Source organism: Gigantopelta aegis, chromosome 6, assembly GCF_016097555.1.
Source record: "Gigantopelta aegis isolate Gae_Host chromosome 6, Gae_host_genome, whole genome shotgun sequence".
Taxonomy (NCBI): Eukaryota; Metazoa; Mollusca; class Gastropoda; order Neomphalida; family Peltospiridae; genus Gigantopelta; species Gigantopelta aegis.
The window spans coordinates 68,753,830-68,778,079 of record NC_054704.1 but is presented as its reverse complement, the minus strand read 5'-3'; the positions used below and the strand labels follow the sequence as shown (position 1 = coordinate 68,778,079).

At 35.6% G+C, this 24,250-nt stretch overlaps 1 protein-coding gene across 1 annotated transcript; it reads left to right on the top strand.

Moving 5' to 3' along the window:
- Positions 1–1,234: 1,234 nt before the first annotated feature.
- LOC121374171 (fatty acid hydroxylase domain-containing protein 2-like) lies at positions 1,235–19,311 on the top strand. Its single transcript, XM_041501143.1, has 7 exons — positions 1,235–1,316; positions 5,156–5,287; positions 6,380–6,483; positions 8,268–8,389; positions 9,827–10,032; positions 11,296–11,568; positions 12,561–19,311. The coding sequence occupies exons 2-7, from the start codon at positions 5,187–5,189 to the stop codon at positions 12,718–12,720; spliced, it is 966 nt and encodes a 321-aa protein (XP_041357077.1). The 5' UTR covers positions 1,235–1,316; positions 5,156–5,186; the 3' UTR covers positions 12,721–19,311.
- The last annotated feature ends 4,939 nt before the right edge of the window (positions 19,312–24,250 follow it).

Genomic DNA, 24,250 nt, shown 5'->3' with positions numbered 1-24,250 from the left:
GGGGGGGCGGTCAAAACAATTTTACTTTCTTTCTTACGGCAAATTATAACTATTTACAAAAAACAATGTCCATGGAGGATGGGAAGGACTATAAGTTACAGCTAAGCTGCTTACTATAAACTGTGCCTTCCTTCCCTTCCTCGATTAGCTGTTTTTGTTTCTGCCTAAAACCTTAAATTCGTATACACTCTTATTAATTGTCCTGAACTTGAAATAACAAGACCAAAACATTGTTACAAACTCATAGATAAATGTTCTGCATTTCATTCAATGCACAGTTATGTAAAATGCTATTATATTATCAACTGCCCTGCTGCCCATCGGGTAACAATAGCACAGCTTTGTTGGGACGTGGATACAGCAAGAAATAGTTTGTTGAGTATTAAATAATAGCCTATGTGGCAAGTCGTTATAGCACTTATAATATAAAGAAAGAAATGTTTATTTAACGACGCACTCAACACATTTTATTTACGGTTATATGGCGTCAGACATATGGTTAAGGACCACACAGATTTTGAGAGGAAACCCGCTGTCGCCACTACATGGGCTACTCTTTCCGGTTAGCAGCAAGGGATCTTTTATTTGCGCTTCCCACAGGCATAATAGCACAAACCATGGCCTTTGCTGAACCAGTTATGGATCAAAGGTCGGTGCAAGTGGTTTACACCTACCCACTGAGCCTTGCGGAGCACTCACTCAGGGTTGGGAGTCGGTATCTGGATTAAAAAGCCCATGCCTCGACTGGGATCCGAACCCAGTACCTACCAGCCCGTAGACCGATGGCCTAACCACGACGCCACCGAGGCCGGTCACTTATAATATAACTATATAACTATTTTATTTTGTTTAATGTATATATATTTAGTCGTTCATTATTCTTATCGTTAGCTGGGTCACCAGACTGTGTTTATAATATGTACAGATATGTACGGGCCGTAGCGGGGGGGGGGGGGGGGGGGGGGGATCTCGACTGAATGTAAAAGTTGTAGCGAGACTAACGGGCGTCGTTAAATAAAAAATTTTTTACTTTCTTCTTCTTTTTTTTTAAAATTAAAATTAAGACAGAAGTTTTAGCCTATAATTTTATCAAATCTAAAGTTGTGATACCTAAACTAAACACCCACTTGATTGGTATAGTGGGATACGTTGTACGATTCCTGAGTCAGAGAAAAATAATTTCGTTTTGAAGCAATACAAATTGAGATGTGAGATCTATTCAGTAAATAGAGTCGTTTGCCCTTAGTTTATCACGTGATATTTTTATTTTTATTTTGACAATTCGTCCGTCAACACTAAAAAGATCTTTTTAAAAGGTATAGAGATATTGTATTGGGTTTGTATTTCTGAAACTGTTACTTTTTCCTGTGTTCTGGATAGGTTTGTAGTAAAATAATTGTGGCACAGTTTAGTTTTTATATCGAAATCATGTTGGGGCGTTTGTCAGATGAAACTGACCTTTGGTCAGAACTTCGCAGCATAAAGCCCTTGCCTTTGTTTGCATTTATAGATCGCAGTTAAAAATATGTCCTGTATTAATGAATTGCATTTGGATGAAACGGGTAATGGATTGGCAATAAAACATATTGTTCCATGTGCATATTTTAAATAGAATTATCTCTGGGAATCCTGATAAAAATTGTATAGCACTGGTGGGGGGGGGGGGGGGGAAATTCGGAAATGTCTTTGTGTGTGTGTGTCTCTCTCTCTCTCTCTCTCTCTCTCTCTCTCTCTCTCTCTCTCTCTCTCTCTCTCTCTCTCTCTCTCTCTCTCTCTCTCTCTCTCTCTCCCTATTGCTGTTTTCCTCTCCTCTTTCACATACATCCCTCCCTCCATCCATCCATCCATCCATCCCTGTCACTTTTCTGGATCTCTCTCCCTCTCTATTTTCCTTCCTCTTTAATAACATCTCCCTCATTACTCTCTTTGTCTTCCTGCCCTCCCATACCTACCTCTTTCTATCTCCTTTACATACACTCAATCTCTCTCTCTCTCTCTCTCTCTCTCTCTCTCTCTCTCTCTCTCTCTCTCTCTCTCTCTCTCTCTCTCTCTCTCTCTCTCTCTCTCTCTCTCCCCCTTCCACCCTTTTTATATTCTGTTCCCTTTTTCCCCTAAAATTTTCCTTTCCCCTTCCCACTCTTTTGCCTACCTCCCTCTATCCATGCATCTGTTTCTTGCTTTCTTTGTCTCCTCCCCTACTGCTGTATTTTTTCTCATCTACCCAGTCCTTTCCCCTTTTTTATCTCCCCCCCCCCCCCCCCGTCTCACTCTCACTCAATGTTAGATATAAATAAATATGGCCATAAATATTACATGCTGAGTGTGATGGTACATGCTCTTAATTTCTTTTCGCCTGTGGCGATATTAATTGTTCTAGAGGGCCATGTGCAGTTCCAAATGCACTTAGCCCAGGTGGCCAGTAGTTATGTAATACCTCCGCGAGTGCGGTTTTTACAACCGTGATTTTTGCGACTGGCGACAGAATGTCTGTCATCTAAGAAAATATACCGACTCTGGGAGAGGTGGAAATATCAGGTGATAGGTGAGGTACCGCGTTGTGCCCCCAGGCGATATTCGCTGTCTCTGAGAGTTTTGAATAAATAGCTAGGATTTTAGAGATATCAGGGAGAAACATATTGGAAGGCGTCCAGGGGGAATGTTAGTCAGTCCGGACTGGTAATTATATATTTTCTGCTCTGTGTATAACCTTGATGTGATTGATGTGACTTTAAATATTTTAATACTGTATTATACCAATATTATTTAGACGGTGCTGCCGGTCTTCTGACGCAGTAATCTGTAGGCTCACTGTCCTAAATAATTATAAAAAGCTTAACCAGTCATCCTAGAGGACCTAGGTAAACTGTAGGTTATTGTCTTTATTGTGATAGGTACCAGTATTAAGTCTGTATTACAAGTTTATTGAATGAGTAGTTAGGGTTAATTAAAAATTAACCAGTTAGGAATAGAGTTGTAATTCCTTTATTAATTAAGTTCCCCTGGAAGCGTTTCTCAATTATCACACGTTACTGAATGAGTAGTAAGGGTTAATTAAAAATTAACCAGTTAGGAATAGAGTTGTAATTCCTTTATTAATTAAGTTCTCCTGGAAGCGTTTCTCAGTTATCACACGTGTGGGTGTTGTGTCACGGTGAAGTGATTAGCATATTGTGTAAACTAGACACCTAGAGATTAACTAATTAAGTGATCATTTCTGGGTTGTTATTATTTGTTGTTGTTAATTAACTACTGCGGCAGTACATTTGTCAGCATAGGTTAATACAGTTTCCAAAGTGTATTGTGTTTTTGTTGTGTTTTCTAGTGAACTAAACGTGCTATAATAATACATGTATATACTTATATAGATCGTATATCTGATCATACCTAGAGACGAGCCACAAGCGGGTATAACCGCCTGTTACAGAGAGATCTAATAGATATACAGTTAGGAGAGATATTTGGATCATCATGTTTCATTCAGTTACGGGTATTATAGGATCCCCGTGACACTGAATCTTTGATGTTTGCTAATAAAGTATTGACAAATCCTATTAGTTTGTGACTCGGATGTATTTCATATATATATGTAAATGAACAAACACAATTTTTGTTATATCTGAAGTTCTAAAGGTTTCAAAATGAAAAAACCTATGTGAGTTAGTGTACATTTTTTAATTGTAAGAATACTATTTTTAGCCAAAGTATAAATAACTTTTATAATAGCTGCCTCATAAACCTACATACACTTCATGAATACACCAAGGTGGGTTCTTGAGTATTCTTTGTCAGTTTACACAGACTGCTATTAGAAAGATTTCACTCAAGACTGATCTTTCACTGAATACTCTTTAAAGTTTGTTTTAAGTTACTGTTAAGACTTTTGTTTTTCCCACTGGCCATCAGGCTCCAACAATGTTCTTATTTGATGAATATATTGATAACAAGATAGTTTTGCATTTTAAAAAATTCTATAGATGGATTGATCACAGAGGTGAGTCAGGGATTTGTTATGGTTACAATTTTTATGGTCCTGGCAAAGAAATGAATGGGGTCGGACGGGGACTTAAGGGAAACCAGTGTCTGCAGCTGGTTTTGGGATTACCAATATATTTGTAACCAAAGAAGTGATATTTTAAGACAGGTTTTTTGTACAAAAGTAAACATCTTGTATAATGGGAAATTTGGGAAATGCCAAGTTATAAAATAAAAAGCTCATTGGTAGACTTCAAGTCTTGTCTACACACATATAATATATAACGGGTCCAAGAGAATAACATGTGGTGTGACACTTTTGGTAATTTGAGATAATTAAATTTTATAAAATATACCACTCTGCAATCATGAAATATTTATACCTAAGCAAGCATGATTTACCAACAATCCACAATGGTCTACCATAATTATATAGAGGATAATAAACGAGTTATCAGTTATTATCAAATTTATGTCCCGAGTGAAATGATTTTCAGTTGTATGAGCTTTAACAAGTGACAAGTGAAAATTATTTCACTAGGGACATAAATTTGATAATAACTGGTGCCGAGTTTGTTATTCTATTTATTACCTGAGCTACCAGGTATTTGTTTTCTCAAAAAGCCTTTATTTTTGACACACATATACACATGTGTAGAAACAATATAAACCACTTTATGCGCTGTTCTGAGTATTGCTATAATTTTGTAATTTAATCGCGTTATAGATAATTTTCAAAAACAAAAGTTCTCTTTATTCTGGTACAAAATGTATAATGTATTGCATTAAAATGACATTTTGTTATACCGGTAAATTTAACACCAAAAACAGACAGCCGTAAACGCAAACTCTTTCAACTACATGACGTCATTGTGTGTGTTTGCCAAATCGTGATAACGTCATATTTAGTACCAATAAGGTCATTGGTTTGTAAGTGTCAAATCATCCAATAGTATTGTTTGTTAGACCAATGCATGATAATTTCTTAATGGGGTAATAAAGGTTTTTATTTTATTGTGACAGTTTCCTTGACATACACAATACTGACTGTCTTTTCGGATATTATAGGTTATTTCCTTGGACTCTTCATATATATTTAATAAAACAGGGTGGTGGTGGGGGATACATGTCATTTCACCTAACTTACATATATCTATAATGTTTTGGGTTTTTTCCCCATCAGGACTGTTGTTTGTGGATGTTACTCTGAAGCAATGGTTGTTACAAGCCAGCTGTTTGACTCTTTCAAGAAGGCTCTCGTCGTAGTCGGCTCGGCTCTTCTCGTCTTTATCGCTGCAAGAAATTCTATCACATGGTAACTATATAGTACTTTTTTCCTCAAGTGTTTGGATTATAGGATCAGACCCTCTTGGTAGACACATGCAATTTTTTGTCCCATGACTGGTCTATCAAAGACTAATATGTGTTGTCCTGTTTGTGGGGAAGTGCATTTATAAAAGATCCTTTGCTCCTAATAGACAAATCTAGCAAGCTCCAGTGGTGTCAGTCATTAACAAGGCTAGCTCTGGCACTTACTAAATTCGCCATTTGGGAATTTTATTTTAATTCGGCAAATAAACTTCATGTAATAATTGTTATTTTATTAGAAAATAACAGGTTTTTGCAATTTTTTAAGTTTAAATACTTGATTTAGCGGAATTTTCTGCTCACTCTGATTAAACAAAAGAGACTTTAACTTTTTTAAGTTTAATTTTTATCATTGTAAAGTATTCTGTTTTTTAACAAGAATCCAGAGATCTCATTGCTGTAGTATTCTCAAAAACAAAACCCATAAAAATCCACTTAGACTCCTGTTACATCAGTCTTCAAAAGAAAAAGAATGATATGTATATAGTTCAACATCTAAAGTTCAAACAACATCTGCTTGTGTTTGAAAATATTATTTCCATGACCAGATAATAATTATTTATTGTAATAAAAAAAATATTTAAATGGCGTCTTGTGAATTCTTACAATGTAAAGTTGCAGGAATCCAAATGGATTCTGGTAGAATTAGAACCACCACCATATTACCTCCTATTAAAAAAAGCCTGGTAATGTGGAAGACAGCACAAAATATGTGCATCCAAATAGGTCACAGGTTCAATAACTGTTATTGATGGCCCGTTTAGCCTTTTCCTGTTCAAATTAATGCTTCATCACCGGTTTATATATATTTATTGGGGGTGGGTGGGTAGAAGGAGTGTTTGAGTTCTGATTCTCCTTTGAAAAATACTGTTACCACTTGTTAAACACCTAATAGCTACTGGGTAAGGGTGGATAAAAAAAGGCCCGTAACAGTTTATTTACAATTTTTATTTGAAATGACTGTTTTTTTAATTTCAACTTTTTTCTTCTTTGTGTTTTTTCTTTTTTTTTAAATTTCAACTTTGATATTGTTTTACAGGCATGCACAGCGGTTTTGGGGAGCTTCAGGGAGCTTTTGGCAAGCTCAGTGGGAGAATATCTACGCGTTATTTGGAAAGGATGACATGGCCATTGGAATTTGGGGTATATTCAACCTTACAGCTTTTAACTGGGTTTTGTGATCTGCGTACTACATATTACTGTTTAAAGGGACATTCCTGAATTTGCTGCATTGTAAGATGTTTCTGAATAATAAAATATTTCTACAATTAAACTTACATATTAAATATATATTTTCTGGTTTAGAATATCAGTGTCTGTATATTCAATGTGTTTCTGGTCATCTTAATATTTGTAAGAAGTCCAAACTGGATTTTGTCTTCAAATAATTTCGAATGTATGAAAACATTATATTTTTAGAAATAAAATGAAATTTAACCTAGTACAAATATTAATACGATCAGAAACACATTTAATATACAGCCACTAATATTTTATGCAGAAAAATATATTTGATATGTAATTACAATCGTTAAAAAGTCTGTGTTAGTCGATAACATCTTAAAAAGCAGAGCAAACTCAGGAATGTCCCTTTAATGTAAAGCAGGTAAAACAGAAAGATTGTGGTTTTATTGGATGAATTATCCCCCTTTGATGACAGCTTAGCTTGCTTTCAGTAACTTGTCACTGTCAGTCCATCTCTTTCTAACCAGTGCACCATTACTGGTATACCAAAGGACGTGGTATGTGCTATCCTGTTTGTGGAATGGTGCATATAAATGATCCTATGCTACTAATGGAAAAATGTAGTGGGTTTCCTCTCTAAGACTATGTCAAAATTATCTAATGTTTGACATCCAATAGCTGATGATTAAATTCATTAATAAATCAATGTGCTCGAGTGCAATTTGTTAGTTAAACAAAATTCTTTCGCAAATTATTTTTATTTTTCGCAATTGGCGACTTTGGCAAACGACAGCGCGATCCCTGCAATACAAACAAACTGTCTGTCCTTTAAGAAGAGTGCAGATGTTTGTTTGAATTATATATGTGAACTATAAAATATTGTGAGAAAAATCTTGAATACCAAATTTTCTGAACTTTGTTTTATATCGTTCATATCCTAAGTACATTCTCCGAACAAATTGTTTCTAACTCTTAATTTTAATGTGAATGTTGTATCTGCTAAAGAGTTATGTCTTATCATTAACAAACTTGCCTATTGCCTATTAATGTCACATGACTTGATTACTGAAAATCATTAAGACAAACTGTGAAACAATTAAACTGAAAGAAAGAAAGAAATGTTTTATTTAACAACGCACTCAACACATTTTATTTACGGTTATATGGCGTCAGACATATGGTTAAGGACCACACAAATTTTGAGAGGAAACCCGCTGTCGCCACTACATGGGCTACTCCTTCCGATTAGCAGCAAGGGATCTTTTATTTGCGCTTCCCACAGGCAGGATAACACACTCACTCAGGGTTTGGAGTCGGTATCTGGATTAAAAATCCCATGCTTCGACTGGGATCCGAACCCAGTACCTACCAGCCTGTAGACCGATGGCCTTAACCATGACGCCACCGATGGCCGGTCGAGTAAACTGAAGCCACAAAATAAAAATTGTTTTCATTTTCACTTTTATTTTCTGGTGAGGCTTTCCAAGATCATGACCAACTTGTTTGCCAAAATGTATATGTACACAGAATCCATTGGTCTTGGATTAGCATAAATGATGACAAAATTATGTTTGCAGGAGGCAGACATTATTGAACATTAACTGAAGTGGAAACATTGAACAAATATTTTTATAAATGCATTTTTATTTATTTATTCGAGTTTCATCATTGTTGGGGAATTATATACACATTTATTCTGGAAAGCTAACCCCTTGTGTGATACTGATTTATATGTTTTGTAGGTACATTTATTGTGACAAACCTTGTCTTCTGGCTGTTCAATATCTTACTGATGGTGCTGGATTTGACTGGATGGCCGGCAATTCTCAAATGCTACAAAATACAACCAGACAAAAACAACCCTGTACAGTATTTTCATAATTTTTACTTGTATCTGATATATACAAATTTTTATTTTAAAAAATTTGTATTGGGGCAAATAAATTTATCACCAATCATTCTAGGATTCCCTCTGGAGTATATTTCTTTTAGCCAGTTTTTATAGGTGTTTAGTATTTTCTGTTTAAGATATTGGAAAGTGGCCAATTATAAATACTGGAGTTTTATGATTTCATTCTTACACACCCATTGCCATTGGTGAGAACATCATTCATTATTTTTGAATCAATTATTCCATGATGTATAAGATAACCTAAAATTGACTTGTTTGTGACACACAAGTCACATATAACTATAAGTGCAAGGGCCGTAAATAGGTTTTCATTGCAAAAGACATTTAAATTTATTTAAAACTGTTTTTTCAGGATATGTAAGAAATAGAATACAACATTTGTGTCCGTTAGATACCAACGGCCACTTATGTAGTATTTTGTATATAACAACATATTTATTAGTACAGTCAAACGTGTTAAGTAGCCACCACCAGCCTCGGTGGTGCAGTGGTTAAGCCACCGGACTATAGGCTGGTAGGTACAGGGTTCGCAGCCCAATACAGGCTCCAACCCAGAGCAAGTTCTAAAGGGCTCAGTGGGTAGGTGTAAGGCCACTACACCCTCTTCTTTCTCACTAACCACTAAACAACTAACCCACTGTCCTGGACAGACAGCCCAGATAGCTGAGGTGTGAGCCCAGAACACTGTGCTTGAACCGTAATTGGATATAAGCACAAAAATAAGTATAAATAAATAAATAAGCAGCCACCAAAGAACATATCAAAAAGAGGCCTTTTAAGACAGGTATCTGCTTAATATAGGTCAGGTTATACTATATTAGATAATTTGAGAGAATAAATAAAAATGTAACCTTAATTACAAAGGTGGCAGCTTAATACAGGTGGCCACTGCATCAGGTTTGACTGTATTATCTTAAATTTGTGGATAAGTTAACAAATCACCTATCAAACTATAGTGTATTATTAAAGCCAAACAGATTGGCAGATTTACAATTTTTTTCACAAGTGCACAGTTTTACATTACTTCACAGCCAATCAATCCCCATCAGTGGGCCCATTGGACTATTTTTCGCTCCAGCCAGTGCACCATGACTGGTATATCAAAGGCCATGGTATGTGTTATCCTGTCTGTGGGATGGTGCATATAAAAGATTCCTTGCTGCTAATCGAAAAGAGTAGCCCATGAAGTAGCGACAGCAGGTTTCCTCTCTCTATATCTTTGGTCCTTAACCATATGTCTGATGCCATATAACCGTAATTAAAATGTGTTGAGTGCATCGTTAAATAAAACATTTCCTTCCTTCTACCTGTACAGAGATAGAAGCTTGGATATGTTACTGTTACTGGTTTTGTCATGCAGAGTAAGTATATAATTCTGTTTTTCCACAGTTAAGCAAAGCCGACCTGCTGCGTGTAGTGTACCGGGTCTCATTCAACAGTTTGTGTCTGAGTCTACCTCTGATGGTGATCATGTACTGGATGTACAAACTGCGGGGCTGTGAGTTCGGCGGTGAGCTGCCCACCTTCCACTGGGTGCTGCTGGAACTCACTATCTTCACCATGGTCGAGGAGGTCGCTTTCTACTACTCACACAGGTAAACTGATTGATCGTTGTGTGGGGTTTTTGGCTCTCTTTTTTCTTCACCATGGTCGAGGAAGTCGCTTTCTACTACTCACACAGGTAAACTGATTGATCATTGTGTGGGGTTTTTGGCTCTGTTTTTTTCTTCACCATGGTCGAGGAGGTCGCTTTCTACTACTCGTATAGGTAAACTTAATGATTGATCATTGTGTGGGTTTGTTGGCTCTTTTTTAATTTGTTTATTTTTTTCTTTTCTCTTTTTTTAATTGTCCAGAACAATTTAGTAATGTCAGGGTTTTTCTTCACCATGGTCGAGGAGGTCGCTTTCTACTACTCGTATAGGTAAACTTAATGATTGATCATTGTGTGGGTTTGTTGGCTCTTTTTTAATTTGTTTATTTTTTTCTTTTCTCTTTTTTTAATTGTCCAGAACAATTTAGTAATGTCAGGGTTGGGGCCCTAAAATCATTACTTTTAAAATTACAAAACAAAATGATGACTTTTGATCTATGAACACTTGGGAATTTATACCAGTAATTAGGTATGTGTTGTAGATGTCTGTCTGTCTTCTTCTTCTTTTCGTTCCTTCTTGTAATGATATCACAAGGAGATGTTTGCTGCCAGGATGAATCTCACAGTGACACGGAAGGATTCCTGGTCTCCATAAAGTCTAATACATGTGTATTTTTAATATGGTTGGGGTTTATTTATTTTTATTTTGTTTAATTATTAAGGCTGCTGATCGTATTTTTATATATATTTTCTGTTACTACGGCTTTTATAACGTTAACTTGTTTTTCCATAGATTGATCAGTGAGTGGTTTAATTTTTCATTTATAATCTATTATTAAATGAAACTAAACCTTGTAATCCATGGTAATATACCTTTAACGGTCTGTGCTATCTTGTCTATAGGAAAATGCATATAACAGATCCTTTTCTGCTTATGGAAAACTGTAATAGATTTACTCTCAAAACCATCAGAATTACCAAATGTTTACATCCACTAGTCGATGATTAATTGTGCTCTAGTGGTGTCATTAAGCAAAGCAAACCGTAACCTTTTCATATCTGTGCTGGAATGATGTCATGGGCTGATGCTTTCTATGATGTCATAATAGTGGCCTTCCAAGTTTTCCATCACGTTCACGACATAATTAAATTAATGATCTGCCATCCAACTACATCCAGGGTTAATTTTTATACATTTAGTGATATAAATTGATATGTTAATTTCATTCACTAATTGATTACTGTGTTAATGTTTATATTTCAGACTGTTCCACCATCCGAAGCTGTACAAGCACATCCACAAGATCCACCACGAGTATACTGCTCCATTTGGCCTGGTGTCGGTGTACGCCCACCCCATAGAGCACGTGATTGCCAACCTGGTCCCACCCATGCTGGGACCCTTGATCATGGGCTCCCACCTGGCCACCGCGTGGATGTGGTTTAGTCTCGCCCTCATGTCCACCACCGTGTCACACTGTGGATACCATTTCCCATTTCTGCCTTCCCCTGAGGCACACGACTTCCACCATCACAAGTAGGTCATCTGTATTATACAGGGGTGGGAATTTTCCTCGGATCAGCTGTTTTTCCTCTCATGGAACATTGCGTTTCCTTGCATTTTTAATCGTCCTTTCCTCCAAAATGTGTCAGACTGCACAGATTTTAACCTACATGTAGGATTTCAAGAATTTCAAGGACCCCTCTAGATTTCCTGTTTTTTTACAGTTCACCAATTCCCACCCCTGATTATATCCCTGCTTCTAGCTGCTGTTTGTAAAAATTGTGAAATTCCTCACCTCTAATAATTTTAAGTTCTGATTTGCTGCCTGAAGTTTACATTTCCAGGCCCCATGCTCATAAAACATTTTCTTCTTCTTCTTCTCGTTCGGTTTCATATGCTCACTAAACCCTGAGATGTGCTGCATCAATGAACTGGATCGTCAGTTGGAGCTCACCAGGGCTTCCTCATAGCTTTTCTTTGATGCTCTTTTATTCTGGCCAGATGTTTTGCCTTGTGTTTTGGAGGAGAGGGCAGCTTTGAAGAATGTGTTCTGGTGTCTGAGATATGCCATACACATAGTATGCATATGCTGTCATTAAAGCTTTACATCTAGACTAAAGTTTTATTAGCACATGCCCAGAGTTAAGATTTTTTTTTTTTTTTTTTAAGGCACAGGCCCTGGTGAATGACACATGTTATATAATTTTAAGATGTAGTTTGAAACATTTGGTGTATATGAAAGACTGCATCATAATAATAATAAAGACCCAAATTTATGAAGCATGTTTTTGTTAAACACATGTGTTTTAAGCATTGTAAATGTATGTAGTTGGACACATGTAAGACAAAAACAGACTTGGTAAATTCAGCCCAATATGTGTAAACCTCATGGACAAAAACTAATTGGGCTAATATTAAATCAGATGTGGATTGTTATCCTTGAGACAGCCGGGGCTGAAATTTCGAGAATTTATTTTTATTGTGGCCTCACATAATAATGTGTGTTCGTTTTTTCTTCTGTGTAGGTTCAACCAGAACTATGGAGTGCTTGGAGTCCTCGACCGCCTGCATGGCACCGACAATCAGTTCCGTAATTCCCACGCCTACCAGCGACACTTCCTGCTCCTCAGCCTTAGTCCCGCACAGCAGCAGTACCCAGACTCGCCAAAGAAGAAGTCCACATAATGACATGCGGCGGCCTGTGTGTGGGGATACGTGGTGTGCCACATCTAACAGATATATTCTAGCTTTAGTAGTCTGACAGTGAGAAATAACGTAACAGGTCTGATTTTTATTAACTTCAGATTAACAAAAGTACACTGTAGTTAATGGGTAGATAGATATATGTTTATGGCAGACTGGGCATTTTTCAAATACATAGTATACATACATAACCAGGCATAGGAAGGTGCCAAAAAATTGGGGGGGGAGGGGGTCACACTTTTATATTTACACACTTTTACACTATTATAAAGCAAATATAAAACAAAATATCTGAAAAGTGTGGTGGGGGGGGGGGGCACATGTCCCCCTTGCCCCCTCCCCGCTTCCTACACCAGTGGGTGTTACATGTGCATCATGTCTTTGTTTGTTTTGGTACATTTCTCTAAAGCATGATGCTATAGATTGGACATATTGACATACGTGATTCACTGATACTTATATTTCTCTTAGAACTCTTAGACCTCCTGTTTCTGTTGTTAACACATTCTGCCAGTTGTTTTACCCCACTGCCCAAGAATTAAAAACACAAAAGAAAGAAAAGTGAAACAAGATTGAATGTGGCAAACACCTTATTGTCAAGAGTTAAACCCAGTTTTGATTTACATTCCTTCTTTTCCTTTACCTTCTTTCTTTTTTCTAAATGTTTACATGGATTTTGTTTTTTCAGTTTAAGATATCTCATATTCTACATTTTCATTTTCCTATAATTAAATTTTTATTAATTCCACAAAATTTGCTTGTCAGTAAATAACAGATATTTCATTGTTGATTTGATAATATCAAGATAGACACGGCTGTGATACATGCTCCTAGGTGTTAGATCTCCACTTGAATGGTTTTCATTTACTTATGTTGTAGTGGGTTATTGTAAATTATTTAAGGTCAGTTTAAATGTAGACAAGTAAAAAAACCAATTAGAAATACAGATAACTTTATTTGTAAAGGACAGTACCTAAAGAAATAAAATATTGCTAGAATATACGGTCCAAACGTAACAAACAAAGGAAAATAAACAAGACAAAATGGCTAAAGAAAAGCTGAAACCTAAAAAGTGACATTGGTGAAACAAAAGTTAAATAAAAAGTTGTACAGAAAGTAGTTAAGGATTAAAGTTCAAAGGCCATTAAAACAATGAAGCTGATAGCAATTTTAAGCAGTGGATATAGTTATGTGTGGCAATGAGCGAGAATTTACCCTTTACCCATGTGTAGGATAATTTTGCTCTGGTATTTATTCAGTATGAAATATCTGCTACCAGGGCTTATAAAACTTTTTTTTAAAGTGTAGACTTAAATCTTAAATCATATCACACACATTGAATTTGTAAGGTTTTGCCATGACGTTAAAGTCTTAGCATTTTATTAAAGACTTGAGTTTAGACTTCAATTTTTTTTTTATAAAACATGTGGTAAAGGATCATGTTAATGACATTCATATCAGTCAACATCATCTGTTTGGTATTGGGTCCATTGTGATAAGCTAAAGACTAATAGACTCCCATCATATGCAGTCATGTGGGATAGAAAAAGTACACCCAAGGTGGTGGAAATTGCAACCCGGGACGAGTCTTTTAGTGAAGGTTTTAATAACAAAATATTGATCTAAAACTAACCAACTCGCATTGATATGACGTCATATATTACCAATGCTGTAATCATGTTAGATTCAATGACGTCATAACCTATGCAAGACGGGTTTATTCCGCATGGGCTGACATCATGGAATGGGTCTGTTTTGCATGGCTAGGGATGGGAGAAAAACATGTTTCTCTGTTCTAGTAGCAGTTACTGATGAAATACCTGTAATTGTTTTCATCATTTTGAACTATTTTTAATTATTTATTTATTTCAAACGTTTAATCTCTGCCTTATTTTCGTATTTGTGGCATTGCTTTTAGAAGAGAAATTTAGCTGAAGCTGATACAGTTTTAAATTGTTTATAAATGTTTAAATTTGATTGTATTACAAAATCTGTAGTGAATACAATACGCAAACAATTTGTGAATGTGTGTGGTTCTTGATAAGCCAGTTCGCTTGAGTATTTACTGTTCTCTGTCAACATTGGACATATTATTTTGTACCACAAAAGTAAAAATTATTGAAATCTCTTTTTTTAATGTTATTTAATAAAAGTTATCGTTTAGAAAAATGTACACCTACAATGTTTTTGGTATAAAGTATTAATCATATTTAAGTTCCTCAAAGCACAATGTATATTTTACTCAACTGTCAGTAAATCAGTTTGTCGGTCACAAAATGTTATCTGATTTACAACAGTACTTAGACAACTTACAAGTTACAGATTTAGTAGCAAACAGTTAAAATATTTCATCAATACAATTTCTGTGATTATTCATTGAGTAAATTATTAAACTCCAAATATTTTTTAAATTTTTGTTTTATTTTGGTCTGGTTAACATACTTTCTTTAGTTTACTTCATTTAACTTTTTACCATTATACGATCATGTATTTGAGAATCTTTCTTTGTTTATATTTTCTCTTATGTTTACTTGATTTAGCCATTTATTTGTCAGTATGTTCAATTTTGTTTAGCATTTGTATTAGTTATGTCATATAGGCTCTGCATATTTGGTTAGCCCTTTATCAATAACTCAATAACTCAAAGATGTTATAAATACTAATTTAATATTGACATTTAAAAAAATGAAACTCTTCCTTCCATTATCAGTATAATATTACACTTTTTTTTACATACAGCCTGTGCCATGAGTATGTTATTTTGAATTGTCCATGTATTGTGATATGAAGTCAATCTGTTGAAATCTCTCCTCCTGTGGTCTTACACCATTAGGTCAGTGTCACTTCAACATGCTTTTAAGCACATCAATGCAATTTTTCTTCTTTTTTTTTTTTATTATTTTACATATACTAATATTTGTTTTGCCATTTTATATTGTGAAATGTTTTGGTTGTAATGATACTATACAATGTATTTATATGAGTGTGTTTATTCTAGTTTTCTTGATATATGTATATGTAAGTCAAATATTTCTGTCTATAAAGTCATGTGATGTTTATTTTTATCATTATAGTCAGTTACTGATGATTCCATTTAATATTCAGATGATGTAAAAAAAACAAAAAAAAAAAAAAACAATGTTAAATAAGAAGTATGACATTTCATGGACAGAATTATTTGTAGTGTTAAATTATGCATAGGTGTTGCAAGTGGGGGTTTGCAGGGGGCACTGCTTCCCATCTCTAAAGATAATGCATCCTGCCCCCTGCCCCCTGCCCCCCAGTTGAAAATCAAGTTAATATATAGCTGAAGTTTTATCATTTTTCGACACCTATGCTTTGTTTGTTTTTTGTTGTGGTTTCTTTTAAGGATATGTAATTTTAGTGCATGCATTATCACCTAGTGCCAGTTTGATGGAATCGGTAATAAACTAATTAGTGCTTTAATTTTATTCACACTTTCTGAAAAGGGTTTTGTTAAAGCCACTGAACGTGGTTTTGTAGGCAGTATAAAATATCTTAAAGGCATACTGTCACAGATGTAAGGGCCTTATTTCATTAAAAGTGGATAATAAATAATAATTACATTAATTTTTGAAAACCGAAACTGGTTATTGCATCATCCTAACTGAACCATGATGGAGTGAAATCCATGTCAACCCTCTTGGCAATGTTAGTTTTTTTTAATTATGGACTATTGCCATAATTCATTTATTTTTACAAAATATCATTAATAAGTGGAGTATAGTGGTTACGTTGATGGTTGAATAAAGTACATTTAGGGACAAATCAAATTTATATTTTTTCAGGTAATACTTTGTTAGGCCATTTAATAGGTAAGTGGCCTGTGACAATATGCTTTTAAGTTATTATAGCTTTTTTACCATTATCTTACACATTAGTTAAATCAAAAGTTTTATCAAATACAACTTGCTTCCTGGTGTCTGTGGTAGCTTGAAATTGGGGTTTTTATTGTAAACAAAAAAAGTATATACCTCGAAAACAAAGTTCAGCGGCTTTAAAAATAATAATAATAAAAATAAAAAATAGTATTAATATCTGTATGTAATTAATGGCTTAATATCAAAATAAAACTGTAGGCTAGTTTGAAATTGACAGCTTTGAAATATTGCTGGTGTTTTGTTTATATATGAAGAGTGATTCTGTCAGTTAATTAGTCTTCTTTACACAGACACAAGTTTTGGGGATAACTAAATATTTAATCATCAGAAAGGTTAATTTCATTATGATTTTAATAATGGCGAACCTTCATTTGTTTCATTCACTGTATTAATTTACCTGCAAGCTAATTACGGTTTGCTAGATTTTAACTTAAATATTTTGTTTTCAGATATTGTTTTGATTTGTTTTGTTTTGTTTGATATTTGGGGTTAGTAGTTTTATGTTTGGTTCTTTGTGCTAAATTAACGTAAAGTGGAGATGTTTATCATTGATATATACTAACTCAACTTTAGCTTGCGATGTACCAACTCTGTTACGATAAATTATTTGTACACTTCTTAAATTTGTACAACATGTGATCGATTGGACTATGTGATTTGGATGATCCATACAGCAACATAGCAGTGCATGAATACAATTGAATGGTCCACGGGAATAACCGAGGATGTCCAAAAAGATAGTCAATATTATAATGGTCGCGTATGTCAAGGTCACAATGACACAACTTAAAATCCTATAATTATGGTAGTCCATTAAAAGCAGTTGGTAAATTATGCATTTTTAGGTATAAATATACGACGATTGCAGAGTTGTAAATGTTAATATAGGAAAATACCACCATGCTAAAATGTGACATCACAAGTTATATGTCATTCTTCGAAAACAATAAATGCATGCAATTGCTTTGTTTGACTTATGTCTTTCAAAATATCTCTGGCGAATGTGGAGTAGTCTATTTTGTTTTTATGTTACACAATTCTGGGAACATATTAGCATATTTATGCAGATTTAAAAGAAATAATGACTGATACATTAATAGATGTGTATATATTTGCAAGGTATCACAAAACTGAAGGATTAGTATTATTGTATTTTAAATGATTGTAAGATCATTACATAGTTTTGTATTGTTATTCAAATTGCAAAATATTTTTTGTCACAACATATTTTAGCTTTTGTTGTGAACGACGTAAGAATATTTCAATTATAACCATTTTACTTTATTGTATGTTTAAGAAATTCTGTGTTGGTCTTTCTTCGGTGAAAGCTATAGGTAATGGAATGGTGAAAATGCGGTATGTATCGCAAGATATGTCAGGCACGTGTAGCTGTTTATATTTAATATGCGTGATGTTATTATATGGATCTAAATGAATGCTGGGGTGTTTTGTTATTTCCTTTCACATTGTACTAATGTTAAAATATAATGTACTTAAGAGGCTTATGACGTTAGTAACAAATTAAATTGTAATTTTACAGGATACTAGACTTGATATGAACTTAAATTCTGTTATAATTGCATCTACTCTTATGCAACATAAAAGGTAATTTGAAGTAGATGTGGGGGTAGGGCTGATTTCCATGGGGAAGAAGAGCCAGATACATTTTGAATGGTGTGAAACGTAGGGTAGGATAGAGTAAACGTTTAATTGCAAACAACACGCCCATCTTTAGCACACGTTCTGACGTTCATCAGCTCTCGTGTTCGGGCCGGAAGCGTGAAACCCACGTACAAAATCAACCATAAAGCAGGGTTCATATGGGTCATAAAAGTCCTGGAATTTTGATTTCGGTTATGGAAAATTAAAATTAGTTAATAATTACTCATACCCACCCTCTATCCACATGCAGTAACACGAATAAATTTGCATTTCGCGTCAAAACACTGTAATAGTATTAGATTATATTGATGATTACAAATCCAGAGGCGGATCTAGGGGGGCCAGGGGTATTCGATTATATTGATGATCACAAATCCAGAGGCGGATTTAGGGTGGGGGCAGGGGTATTCGATTTTATTGATGATCACAAATCCAGAGGCGGATCTAGGGGGGTCAGGGGTATTCGATTATATTGATGATCACAAATCCAGAGGCGGATTTAGGAGGGGCCAGGGGTATTCGATTATATTGATGATCACAAACCCAGAGGTGGATCTAGGGGGACAGGGGCCTGGGCCCCCCCTAAATGTTTCAATAGTTATAATTTTATTATATATTAATTTTCATTATTTTACGACCTCCCCCAAAGTTCCCTTGGCATTCCACCTCACGACACTGGGGCACCCTAATGGATTTTCTGGATCCGCCACTGAAACCTTTAAAATTCTTAAAAAGAGATAATGGAAGACGACATTAAAACTCTTGGTATTTGGTTGACAACAAAGAGTATGAACCCTTTTATATGAGAGGAAGGAACCCAACCCTTCCAGCACCGTATCCTGGCTTCCGCGATTTGGTTTCAGCTACAGGATGTCAGAATGATTTTTCTTTTCTTTGATCCTTTTCCAGTTTATTTTCCTTCGATTTTGTGTGTGCGGAGTTGTTGCATGCTTTGTTTCTCCAGTGTAAAGTGGTTGCAATAGTTCAGAAAATAAAATGACTAAAATGATATGTTGGTTTTGTTGTATTTTTATATAGACAAACCACGAAGTCAGAACTTTTAGAAAAAAATTGGGAGATGGGGTAGGTTTTTGTATTGTTTGTTTGATATTTGATGGTTGTTGTTGTTTTTTTGTGTGTTTTTTAAATAGTTTGTTGGTAAAAAAAAAAAAAAGCAGCAATAAATGAAATAATTATAGTATACCGTCTGAGTTTCCACGTGCATATTAATTAATATTCTCTTGACAGATTAAATCGACCTCAAAATCCAGTCTTTACTTGCATACATTCTAAGTGTAATAGAGTAGTGGTGAGTTTTCAGATGCATTTAAATTATTTCAACGAGAGGGACGTAGCCCAGAGGTAAAGTCAAAGATCGATCCCCACCGGTGGGCTCATTGGGTTATTTCTCGTTCTAGCCAGTGCACCACGATGGCTATCCTTTCAGTCGGATGGTGCATATAAAAGATACCTTGCTACTTATGACAAAAATGTATCGGGTTTCTTCTCTAAAATTATATGTCAAAATTACCAAATGTTTGACATCCAATAGCCAATGATTAATAAAGCAATGTGCCCTAGAGGTGTCGTTAAACAAAACACTTAAACTTTAAATTATTTCACTTTGGTCAAAAAGCCTTATCAGGATGAGTGTTAGACTATGTCTTGCAAGGGGAAAAAAAAACAGTATTCAATCAATAAATATCGGGTGCATGTGCCCCCGTTGTTCCGAGCAAAAAACAAAATTAATGTATTTTGCGGGGTGGCATGAATCGACACCCTTAAAAACCTCGTTCACCGCAGTCTAACCACCATCACCAACGCACAATTCCCTGCACACGCGTCTGAATAATCTTTATAAATGATATCGTCGACAATTTTACTAATGTCCATTTTAATGTCACGCCTTGCAAGATAAGACTAATTGAAGGTTTATTCATTATGTAAACGGCACCGTTAACAGATTAATTGTGATGGTCGTCATAATCCCTTTTCAAAAACCTCGCATTCTTTTTTTAAATTAAAAAACCCAAACCTCAACATAATACAATGTAGGATATTTTTAAAACATGATCAACGTTTCATCCATAAGCGTATAATACAGCGGGGAAGGGGGTGGGGGCAACTGCCCTCCTAGCGCTGGAGGAAATCCTCAAATTCGGGCAAAATGTGCTAACCTGGGTCCTTATTACTATGTATTTCCATCGTTCTACCGGCTAAATTAGTTGTAATCCATGTAAAGATGCTTAGTGATTCGTTTGCAACCCTGTATAGCTGTTTGGCAGTAACCCGTACGCCTGTGGTTTCATCCACCTTTGTATTTAAATTGACAAAAGGTTATTTAAAATATTTAGTTTAGTTGCACATTTTAATCGATTTTTAACCGATTATCTACCTACCAACCTGTACTTACAAGTCTGTGGTCAGCAACGGCCAGGCACGTAGCCCAGTGGTAAAGCGCTCGCCTGATGTGCGGTCGGTCTGGGATCCATCCCCTTCGGTGGGCCCATTGGGCTATTTCTCGTTCCAGCCAGTGCACCACGACTGGTATATCAAAGGCCGTGGTATGTGCCATCCTGTCTGTGGGATGGTGCATTTAAAAGATCCCTTGCTACCAATGGAAAAATGTAGCGGGTTTCCTCTCTAAGACTATATGTCAAAATTACCAAATGTTTGACATCCAATAGCCGATGATTAATAAATCAATGTGCTCTAGTGGTGTCGTTTAACAAAACACTTTTTATCTCTTTTTTTCAGTAGAAATATTAATCCAACATCACATTCTATTGTAATGTGTTTCCTTGTTTGTTTTTTTCCACTCTAGTACCAATGATTAATAAATCAATGTGTTCAGCAATAATTTAAAAGGACTGTCCTGAGTTTGCAGTCGTTGTAAGATGTTTTCCGACTAACGGAGCCGTTTTGTTGACGAAAATTACTTACTAATTATTTGTTCTTTCTTGTTTAGAATACCTGTGTGTGTATTTAAAGGGACATTCCCGAGTTTGCTGCATTGTAAAATGTTTGCGACTAATAAAATATGTCTACGATTAAACTTACATATTAAATATATTTTCTTGTTTAGAATATCGGTGTCTGTATATTCAATGTGTTTCTGGTCGTCTTAATATTTGTAAGAAGCTCAAACTGGATTTTGTCTTTAGATAATTTCTAATGTACGAAAAAATTATATTTTAGGAAATAAAATGAAATTTAACCTAGTACAAATATTATAACGATCAGAAACACGTTTAATATACAGCCACTAATATTTTATGCAGAAAAATATATTTGATATGTAATTACAATCGTTAAAATGTCTCTGTTAGTCGATAACATCTTAAAAATTGCAGCAAACTCAGGAAGTCCCTTTAATGTACACTTATTTGTTGGTAGTATGCTAATATTTATAGCGCGCCGTTATTGTTGATTTTCTTTCTGAAAAAAAAAAATATGTGTATGTATGTGTGTGTGTATATATATATATATATATATATATATATATATATATATAGATATATATATAGAGATACAGAGAGGGAGAGAGAGAGACACACACACACATATAGATAGATAGATAGTTAGAACGAATGAATGAATGAAAGAACGAACGAATGAATGAATGTTTAACGACACCCGAACATGAAAAATACATCGGCCATTGGGTGTCAAACTATGGTAAATCCAAACACGAAGTGATGAACAACATCAATATATATAGACTAATACATGAGTGGCCATTAGATACCATTTATCTGACAACGAGTTGTTATACATATCCTCAAAAACCAGGTTTTAAGCAAATTTTAACATCTTTTTTGACTAAAAGTCATTTAGACTTGCACTTGTAGCTGACTTACGCGTCACAGACACATGAAGGTCAGGTTAACTATACGTCACAGTCTAATCGATTTCCGTATAGTTTTTCACTGGTTGTATGACATTGGTGACCTGGTCATCCATCACCTAGGAGCAGCCAGTCGTATGTCTTGAAATTGTTAACACACGTGCATGTGATAACAATCATGTGTAACCAAAAATAACGCATGGCGTTCTCAAAATTAATTAGGTAATGAATTAGGAGTCTCCATTTCTAACATTACCAATGTGTTTTGGGGCAATAAATAAATACACAAAAAAAATCATCAATATAAAATTTCAAGAGGTAAAATAAAACACGGTGTAAAGAACTGTGCAAAAAATAAGACAAATGCCATTTCTGAAGTTTAGCCGAGACTTTGGCGTAATTTTCTGCTCACCCAGACCCAGAAAACTAGCGCTGGTTGAATTTTCTTTAGGATGGTGACCTGTTATGTGGCCATGTGAAAACCACATTGTGTTGATAGATCACTTATGACATGTAACTAGCTGTCAACACGAAATCCACCTACGTCTTGGCGCGATTGTTCAGCAAAACCATCTGTCCATAAAGTACCACGTGTGTCCACTTTCTTCGCGACTCTTAACGGCTTTACGGATTAACACGAGACGTGGATTACATAGCAAGAACAATCGAAATAACAACTATGGTGAATTAAAATCGAAGACTTTCAAAAAAAAATTCAAGGTCAGACAGATATTTACCACGTGTTAATTCCAGGCAGAATTGTAGCGTTATGTATTTCTAAATCAGTCTTTTGTTCCTTGGGGTTTTTTTTTTGGTTTTTTGTTTTTTGTTTTTGTTTTTTTAGGGGTTTTTTTTTTGTCAGTACAGGCGCAGGTCCAAGGGGAGGGTTGCACGGGTCCCGTGACACCACCACCCACACCCTCCTTCTGAAATAAAGAAAAGGGTCACAAGCCAGCTGTGATCCTAAATATTTTTTACTCTTGTAGGTACATATACATTGTTTTGAAATAAATGTTGTACGTGAGTCCAGGCTCAACAGATTGCACAAACATCTAAATTAGGAATCCGCTTAAAATTATGCTAAACCAACTGTTTAGCCATAGCACAAACCAGGGACAGGACGTAGCTCAGTGGTAAAGCGCTCGCTTGATGCGCGGTCGGTCTAGGATCGATTCCCGTCGGTGGGCCCATTTGGGCTTTTTCTCGTTCCAACCAGTGCACCACGACTGGTATATTAAAGGCCGTGGTATGTGCTGTCCTATTTGTGGGTTGGTGCATATAAAAGATCCCTTGCTACTAATGAAAAAAAATGTAGCGGGTTTCCTATCTAAGGCTATATGTAAAAATTGCCAAATGTTTGACATCCAATAACCGATGATTAATAAATCAATGTAGTATGACTGTGAGTGCAGCGGTCATGCTCAACATATTTGGGAAACTTTTTTCATTTTTTCTTTTCTTTTTTTCATTTTATTTTCGTGCTTATATCCAATTAAGGTTCAAGCACGCTGTCCTGGGCACACACTTCAGCTATCTGGGCTATTTGTCCAGGACAGTGGGTTAGTTGTTAGTTGGTTAGTTGTTAGTGAGAGAGAAGAGGGTGTAGTGGCCTTACACCTACCCATGGAGCCGGTACCGGGCTGCGAACCCTGTACCTACCAGCCTGTAGTCCGATGGCGTAACCACGACGCCACCGAGGCCGGTAACTTTATATATGCATAGATCCAAGAAGACCCCTTCTCACCCCATCCCCCCAAATTAGAAGTAGAACATTCAGTCTTTAGCAGATTATAATGTATTTACTGATTTTTAGTGGGGAACATGTAATTGGTCAGTTTGATATTTTTGTGGAATATTATCATATAGATAATATATGTTAATGCACTTTTCAATATTGTACGTGTTTAAGCATTGCACCCTCTCCTTTAAACAATCCCTGCATCCGCCCATGCCTGTTGTGACAAATGCAAATTACTAGTCACCACCCTTCCCCATCCGCCAGCTTATAGCTTCTTTGAGACCCCTGTTCGATTTCACTCTGGATCCGCCTCTGCTGAGAATCCTATATATGATTCAGTGACAACTTTTTGTAAATGTCGCT

Excerpts from the sequence above, each read along its gene's own strand:
- LOC121374171 (XM_041501143.1), top strand. The coding sequence starts at position 5,187 with ATGGTTGTTACAAGCCAGCTGTTTGACTCTTTCAAGAAGGCTCTCGTC. Across the intron at positions 5,288-6,379 it reads GCAAGAAATTCTATCACATG|GCATGCACAGCGGTTTTGGG; the intron begins GTAACTATATAG and ends ATTGTTTTACAG. Across the intron at positions 6,484-8,267 it reads CATGGCCATTGGAATTTGGG|GTACATTTATTGTGACAAAC; the intron begins GTATATTCAACC and ends TATGTTTTGTAG.